Below are 10982 nucleotides of genomic sequence, written 5' to 3' on the forward strand. Positions count from 1 at the left end.
GTGTCCTAGAGATTGTGCTCTAGCAGCTGGCTCCAAAACTTTCAACTACTCAGTTATACATCGTGAATGTCCCACATGACTTAAGTCCTTCTTAATGTTGTCCCCTACAGGAATGATTGAAAACCCAGATGATTATGTTGACAATTTGAACGCTCCCTATGAGTGTTACACTAGCAACTTGTCAAAAGATGTAATGTGTGTTGTAGCAAACCGCTTGCGCCCCTGCGCGATAGAAGTGGGACATTTTCCAGGGCATTGTTCCATCATGTGGGTGGTTGATCAAAATCAAAGGGTGTTTCAACTGGGGTCTGATCACACAACTACATTTCAGAACATGTATACTCTCTATCCCCCATGCTACACGCTCCTGGTGACTCAACGGAGACCAAGGGCTGACATATTTTGGCGGTGTGGTAACGGAGGTCGTCTTAGATCGACCCTTCCTTCAAACTGGACAGGTACATGTGCTCTGGTCATGTTGGCAGAGCCGACACTTATTTTTCCTGGATCCAAATTCTCTAACCTTCCGACTAAAAAGGTGATTCACAGGGCCAAGAGAGATTTCTTGGGGGACCGTTTGATCTACTTAGATGCAATAGGCATTCCACGTGGGGTCCCCGATGAATTTAAAGCGCGGAACCCTATAGCAGCAGGGTTTGAGTCTATTTTCATATGGGTAACGATGAACAAAAATGTGGATTGGATAAATTTCATATGGTATAATCAACAGCGTCTGGCTAATATGACTCGTGACACACTGAAAATTCTGGGGGAACAGTTGCATTACACTTCACAAATGACATATCAGAACCGAATTGCCCTAGATATGATTTTGGCCGAAAAGGGAGGTGTATGTCACATGTTTGGTGATCGCTGCTGCACTTACATTCCTAATCACACAGCAGCAAACGGGTCATTCACTGAGGCAATGAAGGAGTTAACAACTTTCACTGAGGAGTTGTATGAATATTCAGGTGTGAATAATGACTGGATGGCTTGGTTTGATTCCTATTTTGGCAAATGGGGAGCATTGGGGCTGAAGCTGGCTGTCGCGGTGATCATTTCTCTATCAGTATTTGCACTAATCGGATGTTGTATTATTCCCTGTGCCAGAAGCCTGATCATCAAAATTATTGAACGAGCTGTTGGTATACAATTCAGTATGGTGAGTGCAAATGTGTACACGGAGTTTGACCCTGCAGCTGAGAAAAATCCGCTGGATGAGATGCCTCTTGAAATGCCCCAGCCACTCCATGCCTCATTTGATGAGGAGTAAATTTTTATTTCATTTTCATTGATTTTTCATTTATTCACTTTTCATTTATAATCATTCAACATGTAATCATATCACGTGTAATCATTTAATATGTGTTTTTTTAAATGCATGAGTTATGATGCCTAGGCTGAAAGCTTAGCTAGTCTATGGTTGATGTTATCTTTTGCATTTTCTTTTTTTTTTTTTTTTAATATTATGATTAAAGATTTTAAATCATAAAAAGGGAGGAATGTAATGGAAAAATGCAGATTAACACTAATGAGTAATGTTTAATGTTGTAATAACTAATGATATGGGGTTTTGATTAATCTTAATTAATTCTTAGTCATATAGTAGGCCTTAGTGCTTGAAGTTGTGGTTACGGTGACCTGTGGAAAATTACAGGTCTGAGCTGTTATGTGTTGTCTAATTGTCTGAAGGACATTCTCACCATTTTTCCACCAATAAGGGAATGTTTGGGTTAAAACGTTGCTGGTGTACGTGACTGGGACTCTATATGTATGACTTGATTTGTTTAATAAACTCGTGAGATTAGAGAGAATCTTTGACTGTGTGTCTTATTCCTCTGGTCTCCCCAAAGAATTCTTTGAGAATAGACCTTTCGATTTTCCTTCCTGGTTTCACATAGAGTAATTAAATATTTTCCATAACAGCGGAAAACTGTTTCTTCTTCATATTATGTACAAAATGTGGAGGATGTACCAATAGTAGATTAATTATCTGTGAACTCTGTTATTGTAATATTGCAGTTAATCTCAAATTCAATAATTAAAAAAAAACTATATATTATGAAAATCCATTACATGATTTTGTGATATGTGGTTTGTGTTGAACACGGAGTCAAAGCACAAAATGGGAAATGTCAGCTCTTTGATCGTCAACTTGTTTAAACACTAACAAAAAAAACATTGTTATTCTGAACATTTTTGTAAATGTTACAAGTGTAAACACAGCAAAAGAAGAAGATGTTAAAGTGTGGGGTATGAAAATAAAAATGTTTAATTTTTAATTACACACTCACTGGAGCACCCGGAGGCAGCCCTCAGGGACATGGGAAGAACTCCTCACCGGCAGTCACCAGGAGCAGGGCTTGAGCTCACAACCCCAGGACCCTGAAACTATGTGATTTCATATATTTTCTTGACTTTCCTCTGTTGGCCTTTCAGGTGGTGTACTATCCTCGTTAATTTCTTACTTAACCGTGTATTGGGATACACAAATCAGTTACTGCTCCAGAACGTTCCCCAGGGCTCTGTTTTTGGGCCCCTGTTATTTATCAGACACGTTTTATTGTATTGTTGTGTTCTGTATTATCTGAACAAACCTGAGCAGAAGATGTTACATTAAGCTTCTGCTGCTTTAATTTAATAAAATACTGTCTGTTATTGTTTCATCAGATTTAGGCACGAACATTTCCATTTAAAGGTTTTAGATTTTAAACTTAAATGATAATAATAAGCCTTGAGCCCAGTGATTCTGGGTAGGCTCCACACCCACCGTGAACCTGAACTGGATAAGCGGTTACAGACAATAAATGAATGATAATAATACTTTAATAACATTAAAATGTAATAATAAAGTTGTTCTCCTTTAGAATGATTGGGTGATATTAGGGCAATGTTTTAGATGCATGTTTTGATGAAATATCTGTTTTTAAAATTCATATCCTACTTTTATGTACTGTTTCTCACCCTCCTCCAAAAGTTACCTAGTACAGTTTCTGCAGTGCTAGACAATATTCTCCCTATTACAGGTCAGTTCAAGGATTTTCTGGGAAGGCTGTAACAATAAGTGCCAATAGAAAGTTCTGTGTGGGGTCATGGTCAGTGTGTTGGATTTCTAAACATAGGTTTGACAATTAAAAACATTTTAGGTTCAAATTCCTTTACAGTCTGGGTTTTACATTCCTTGTTAGGTCAAATACTGATCTTCAGTTATTACTGACATTTATCATTTTAAGTTTACTGATGTATGGTTCACACTCCAGCAGTGCCTATATTAGTTTGTTCAGATCATTTCAGGAAGGGTGCAAAAGCAACATTAAAGGCAACATCGACGATTCTGGGGCACTGCTGTTCTCTGCGACATTTAAGATGGAACAGTGTGTTTGAAGATAAAAACAACACTTTTGTATGTGGCAACAGTTTAACTTTTTATTCACTTTTTGAATTACCACAGAAACTCATTTGTAACTTGAGTTGTTTAGTTTTGTAGAGAGACCTCCAAACGTTGAAAAGCATGAAAAGAGAAGAGGATATTGCTCTGTTCCTGCTCCATAAGTGAGTAACATTGACAAATTTTTTGCTGTTTTGAATTACTTATGGTGGAACTGAAATCAAATTTGTGAAACCACTAACTGCATGAAGTAAATTGGATTTGTCTGTAGTCTTGCTGCTTCTAGGCTGCCTCCATCTTTCAAACACATGACCAGTGTTTCCTCTCATTTTACTCCATCTCTGGTCATGGAGAATTATGGTAGGTCACTGAGACTTTTTAGGTCTGCTAAAATCTAACATTATCTCTGTTCACTTGGTCACTTCTTGGCTGAAGGATGCTTTGTTTATGTCAGCTATTGTGTGTACTGACAAGCCAGTGGTTTTAGTCTGTAGTGTGACAGAGGGTGGATCTGAGGCCGAAACTCCAACAGAGCTCCTCTCTGGCCTGGGCACTTCTCAAAGAGAATATACTGCTATCAGAGACACCATTGGTGACACCCCCTGGACATTTTATTATTTAGTACGGTAAATATATTATAGTTTGCTCCTGTAATAATGTTGTGATGTCTGCAGATATGGAGAGCAGCTGCAGTTCTAGAGCAGACGTTTCAGAACAGCAGCTCCAGGGTGTGCAGTAGTTTTAGAGCTGTGCACCCTCCAGCGTCGTGAAGCTTGAGGCAGTAGGTGGTGACCATTCCTTAAAATGATGATCTCTCTCTCTTTCCTTTCCCTCTCAGGGAAGTTTCCCAAAAAGAAAACTTTCAAACAAACACAGAGTAATGATTGTAAATATTTAATTAATTAACAGAGAGTGTAATTACAGTGTACAGTACTATATTGTCGCTGCAGTTTAGACAGTGTATAATCTGATCTAAAGCACCATTACTGTTTCAGCTCTGCAGTAATCCTTCAATTTCACAAAACACAGTTTTCAATGTACTTTTTGAGATAAAATATTAACTAACTACCACTTCTCTCAAACAGACAGTACTGCTTCACTGTGAGTAAAGCTCTTTAAGGTTTCAGGAGGTTTTGTATTAAACTTCATCTGCAGATATTTGAATATTTTAAAATATTCAGTCTGGTCTCTAACCACAAGAGGGCAGAAGCATCTCAATGAAATGAAGCTTCATTCTAAAGGCTTATTATATCAGAGCTACTGAGGCTTTATTGGCTTTCTTTTTCTGTGATTATATAGAAATAGTGGTGTTTGTTCATGACTGTTTCTTCCTTCAGTAGGTTAGGAATGAAATTACAAATTTTAGTTTTAACAATATTAAAATAATTTCATATTCACACTAAAAGTCACATGGTTTTTATAATCATTAATTAAAAAAAAGAAAAAAAAAGTTCAGTAATAAAAGATCAGACAGGAAATGTAAACAATTATAATAATATAAAGGTAACAAATGTTTTATTGCGAGAGGGTCAATGAGTCATGACCCTGAAGTGTCCTTAGTCACCAGCTTCATGAAAGAACTCATAAAGTTTGAGGATAAAGTTCAAATCTACATCTTGACTTCCACATTTACACGCATGCTAATACTGCTGCTAATGTTGACTGACGGAACCCATCAGTGTTAACGTCCTGCTAGTCTCGCATCGCTAGATTTTCTAGAGTGAGTCTGGTACCTTTCACCACTTAAAGGAATACTATATAAGAATAGTCGTTTTTGTCTCCTGAGCTCCCCCTACCTGCTGGAGAGTGCAATTCACAGTAACAGTACTGTGGTGAAATCAAGTCTCACACCCATCTCTCTCTCTCTCTCTCTCATTTCAATTCAGAGTAGCTTTATTGGCATGACTGATGGAGTACTGAACTGTGAAAGACACAGGATTCTAAAATATAGACTATAATCTTAAAGTAATCAACAAGGTAAAATTATAAAAAAAAATACAAACAAAATATTCATTCATTCATTCGTTGTCTGTAAACGCTTATCCAGTTCAGGGTCGCAGTGGATCCGTAGCCTACCCTGAATCATTGGCTGCAAGTCAGGAATACACCCTGGAGGGGGCACCAGTCCTTCACAGGGCAACACACACACCGGAAAAAAACGGAGCACCCACGCGGACATGGAGAGAACACACCAAACTCCTCACAGACAGTCACCTGGAGAGGAACTTGAACCCACAACCTCCAGGTCCCTGAAGCTGTGTGACTGCGACACTACCTGCTGAGCCATTGTGCCACACCAAAAAAAAATAATAATACTACTAAAAAGGAGATACTACTAAAAAGGAGAATTTTTAATTTGTTGGTTTCTTTCATAGTTTCAAAATTTGAAACAATGTTTTTGATTGTTTTGATAACATTTTTCCCAAACTGAGTTACATTTTTGACAGTTGAGGAGAAAGTGCAGCTCTGTCTCCACCTCACCGCACTCACAGTTACCACACACTCTCTGGCCTCTGGGCAGCTAGGACTGTTTATATCTGCCCTTCTCCACAGACTGTGGTCACTGAGCTGGTACTTGGTCAGGATCCGTCTCTGCTGTGGGTCTCTGACGGTGAAGAGATACTCTGCCAATTCATACTGCCATTTAGGGTCCAGTAACACTCTAATCTAGACTGGGTTCTGGTGTTATTGACCCAGTGTTCTAGTAAGGCTGATTTGCTGTGTTTAATCATTTGGTTCAGTCTGATTGGACTTTGGTCTGAGTCTGTGGTGTGTTAGGGTTTAGTGGGTTAGTCAGAACCAGCTGACAGAGGGGACTGGGTTTAGGGCAGAGCCCTTGGGTTTTCAGTGCATTGTGCTGCAGTGTGACTGAATCACTAGATTTTAGATGGAGCCAGAACTTTAAAGCTCTCTTTTGGATTGGAATAATCAGTGGAAATCGGCCTAATTCTGCCCTGCACTCACATAAACATGACCGGCTCTCGGGGATTCTACTAACACTCTCTCTCTCTCTCTCTCTCTCTCTCTCTCTCTCTCTCACTCATACACCTAGTTATAATATTTTTACATCTGTTGCGAAGGGCTCTCGGGGCTTCAGCTGATGTTGACTTGGCTGTGTGTACTCGAATAAAATGAAGTTGACTACATGATAAAACCCATATATCCCTCATAGTATACACTGGATTGTTATTTCAACCATAAAATGTAACTTTAGTATTGCTCTAGCCAGTATAACCACAGCAGCCGACAGAAAAGCACTTATTACCTGAATCGATGTTCAACGCTAAAAAGTGAGCTAATCTGGCTAAAGGTAGCAGGCGCTACTTGCTCTCTTTCATCAGTAATACTCATAAACCTTATTGTAATACTGTCCTCAACAAAGCTTGGGTTCCCCCGACACTTCTCTAGACATTTCATGTACACAGCTAGCCACAGAAAAGCACTTGTCTAATGTGAAAAAGTGAGCTAATCCAGCTAAAGTTAGCAGCCACAAACCCTGGCTCACTGTTCAGTAACTCTCAAAAACCCGATTATAACACTTATGTAAACAAAACTTATCACTAACTAACACAGCAACACATGAAGGACGCTACATTGCAATAACTTACTACACCAACTTGTGCTCAGAGAGTCCTCCGCCTCGTGATGCAGAAGTTGCTTAGTCCAGTAAACCAGCAGTGGACCCAGCGTAGCAGCCACAGAGCCTCTATTCTGCACAGTGGAACATCACAATAATTTAGATGCTGTAATTTTCAGGTAAAAACTACATAGTGTTCTTTTAACATGGCCAAGAACCTTGTACTACTGCAGGAGAAGAAATTTCCCTGACAGGCTGCTATTTTAGCATGATATTTAGAAGAAGGCAGGTAGCCAAACAGAACGTAACTGGCAGAATCCTGAGACCAACTTAATACACTGAAAATATCAGACACTCTGTCAACTTGTGGGCAGAGTGTCTGTGGCTGAGACTAACGGCCTCTTATTACTGTTGGTGACGTTGAACTAGGGAGCCCTAGGGAGCCCAAATCACAGTAACTCTGATTTACCCTGCATTGTGAACAAAGCCTGGTAAAAAACAAACAAAAGCACAGCAATACAAAGAGTATAACAGCACCAATAGCAGTGGTGGGTTAGACAGTCAAGCCAGAATTAACTCTGTGGTTTATTGCTGCTCACAGGTTTGGCTGCCTAATCTCACCACCACTATTGGTACACTTTATACTCGCTGTATTGCTGTGGTTTTGTTTGTCTTATGGGGTACTTTGTACTATGCTTAATGTAAAGCGACCTTGGGTATGAGAATGCTGCTCTATAAAAATGTATTATTACTACTACTACTACTACAACTACTACTAATAATAATACTAATAGTAATAATAATAATGATAAAAAGAAAGACATGGTTTTCACCACCTCAAATAGGTGAACTAAGGTTCGGCAGTCTATATTTTTTGCAAGGCACCACAGTGCAACTGCTATGTGCTTCCCAACAGGAACACATTATTTTAAATGTGTGTCGCAACAAGCAAATCTCAAAAACCTCAAAAGTTTCCCCAAATCATTTAAGATAGCCTGACCCCAGGATCAAATATTCCCACCAATCACTAATTATGTGACAGGTCCAGATCCCTCGGCTAACTGTATTGCACGCAGTGACTGCAACAACAAACATGGCAGATATCACTGCCTTCTTTCTGTGGTTGTTGTCTTTTTCCAGTATTAAGGAATGGTTACTGTAAGCTGCCCTTAAATAAAGATAATCCACAGACAGTTATCCATATTGGTCATGTGCTCAGTTTTTCATGTATTCCTCATGTCAACATATTTATCTCACTGTGAATGTTTTAGCACACACTGACAAAGTTTACCAGATCAGAAAATATGTGTAGTTCAGGAAATTAGGGAGCATTTAATATTACCATATTGTTGCCATAGCATCTAATGTAGTTATGCTAGCACATTTGACTAATGTGTGAACACAGACACTGGTACTGGTCACTTTTCACAGACTGAAGGAAAAATCAGATTTACCCTGCAGTTTGAACAAAGCCTGTAACAAAAACATTAGACAACTTTCTTTATAATATGGCTATGAGGGGGGAAAGTTATAATCTGCTATTGTAAGTTCTACAGTTGAAAACACTGAAGTATATATGTCAGTACACTGGTCACCAACGGAAAATATTACATTGATTTTATTGGAGCTGCAGACTGGTCAGTGGGTCTGCACAAGACAACTTATCATCTGCGTCGTGGCAAGAAACAACGCATCCAGCCACCACTGCTCCTGGAGGGCTGTGCATTAGCTTCTGCAGCTGGAGTCTTTCTAAGCTCTGAGTAATGCTCTCTCAGTTTCTCCAGCTCCATGTTCTTCTCCTCCATCTGTCTGCTGAACTCCTCCAGCATCTGTGTCTTTGAAGCCAAAATGTTTCTCTGGAGTTCAGGCAGCAGGATCTTCATTAAGTTTCTCTCTGCCTCAGCTCTGGCTTCTCCTTCATACGTCTCCATGATCTCCTCCATCTCCCGTCTGTGTCTCTCCTCCATCTCACACCTGTCCCTCTCTCTCTTCTCTTTCAGTCTCTTCACCTTTTCTTCCAGTTCTATCCTTCGGTCTAACTCTCTCTCCAGCTCTCTTTTCAGTCCTCTCCTTTTCTCTTTATCCTTCTCTTCTTTCATTCTTCTCTCTAGGTCGGTTGTTCGGTCGTTAAGTTGTTTTATCTCTCCTTCGTGCTCTTGTACTGCTCCCTCTATCCTTCTCAGAGAGTTCTGCAGCTCCTTTTCATGTTTTTCCTTCATTTCTTTCTCTTCCTTCACCCTCTTTTCCTGCATTTCTTTCATGATCTTTGTCTCCATTGCTCTGATCTGAGCTTCTGTCTCCAGGTAGATCTCACTGCTGTAGAACTTCTTTCTGTTTCCTTCCACCATCTTCTCGATCTTCTCCAGCAGTTCTGAGACCTGAGACCCCTCTCCACTCTCTTTAATGTTGAGACAGTGAAACCCGTTCCCACATTTCTCCACAAGGCTCTGGACTTCCTGGTTTCCTGACTGGACAAACTCTTCAATCTTCTTCTCTTGGTCTTCATCAGTGACGGTGAAGAGGATTATGGTGTTCCTCCAGCATCTCTCTCCAAACATCTCCTCCATTTTCTGCAGCATGTCTCTCTCCTCTCCTGAGGTCTGCTTCACTGGTATGACTAGGAGGAAGGCGTGGGGACCTGTGGCCGACAGACAGACACAGAGTCCCACGTCCTGTGTCAGCGCGTCCAGAGAGAGTCCAGGACTGAAATAGTCAGGAGTGTCCACCACAGTCACCTGCCTCCCAGCCATCTGGCCCTGTCTGCTCTCACTCTGCTGCCTCACTGTAGAAGCTCCAGCCCTGCTCCTCTCCTCTCGGCCCAGGAGCCTGTTTCCTGCTGCACTCTTCCCACTTCCAGTCCTCCCCAGCAGAACCAGCCTCAGCTCTGATACACAACCAGACTCTGGAGGAGCAGCTCCACTCACTGCATATCAACAAGTATGAAGGGGTTCATTTATTACTGAGTGTTAGTGAATGCAGTATTCTGCATGGAGAAGTATATAAGAAACTTCATGAAACTGTGATAATGTACTTTTCGGAGGAAGGGCTTCTCTACTCTTTCTCCTCCTGAGTGGAGTGGCTGGGTCTGGAGTCTCTACCCTGACTGAGAAACCACACAACTAGAATGAACACATGTTCTTAAAGACAGTTTGTGGATAACTGTACATATAGTGTAAGAATCAATATTGTATTTGTATGGTAATATTAAATGCTCCCTAATTTCCTGAACTACACACAACTTTTCTGATCTGGTAAACTTTGTCAGTGTGTGATAAAACGTTCATAGTGAAATAAATATGAAAAATGTACTTATTGCATTAAGTGTTTTAAGTGACCAGTTCAATTACTTACTCTCTGGATGAATCCCCTGCTTGCTGTGTCTCCTCCTGACTGGAACTGATGATGGAGGATGTGTTCTTTCCTGCAGCTGCTTCTTTCTCTCCTCTAGAAGTCTCTCTTTCTCTTTAACCTGCTCCTCTCTCTCCATTAGCTGTGTGTGTATCTCACTTACAATCCTCTCCTTCTCTTCAAGCTGTTTGTCTTTTTCACTCACTTCAGTTTTCTGTTCTTCCAGTTGGACCTTCATCTTCTGGAGTGTGCTGCTCTTTTCCTGCAGCTCCTTTCTCTGTGTCTCCAGTTGATTTTTACAGCTGTCCACCTCTTTCACTGTGTCCTCCAGTAGAGACTCTTTCTCTCTCAGCAGTTTCCTCACATTCTCCAGCTCTGTGTCTTTCTCCTGAAGCTGTAGCTGAGTCTCTTTGGTCATTTGTTCTAATTGTTCTTTAGTTTCTTTAAGAAGGTTTTTGTTTAGTATCTTCAGTTTAAGCCAGTGCTCTCAGTCCTGGTCGTGGGTTTTTTTCATCTCTAAAACAAGCTCATTTCATCTTGGGAAAGGTTCATTAATGAGCTCATGAGTTGCATCAGGTGTGTTGGGAGTAGAGGAATCTATACAATGTGCAGGCAGTAGCCCACCAGGACCAGGACCAGGACCAGTTAATTATGCAAATACAGGTG

General features: G+C 40.5%; 1 protein-coding gene across 1 annotated transcript; it reads right to left on the reverse strand.

Annotated features, from left to right (window-relative positions):
* Nucleotides 1–8632: 8632 nt before the first annotated feature.
* Nucleotides 8633–10734, reverse strand: LOC136676467 (uncharacterized). The gene is made up of 3 exons (XM_066653522.1): nt 10320–10734; nt 10000–10071; nt 8633–9891 (listed from the first exon to the last, which is right to left on the reverse strand). The coding sequence occupies exons 1-3, from the start codon at nt 10732–10734 to the stop codon at nt 8633–8635; spliced, it is 1746 nt and encodes a 581-aa protein (XP_066509619.1).
* Between the last annotated feature and the right edge of the window lie 248 nt (nt 10735–10982).

This window comes from Hoplias malabaricus, chromosome 2, assembly GCF_029633855.1.
Source record: "Hoplias malabaricus isolate fHopMal1 chromosome 2, fHopMal1.hap1, whole genome shotgun sequence".
Classification (NCBI taxonomy): Eukaryota; Metazoa; Chordata; class Actinopteri; order Characiformes; family Erythrinidae; genus Hoplias; species Hoplias malabaricus.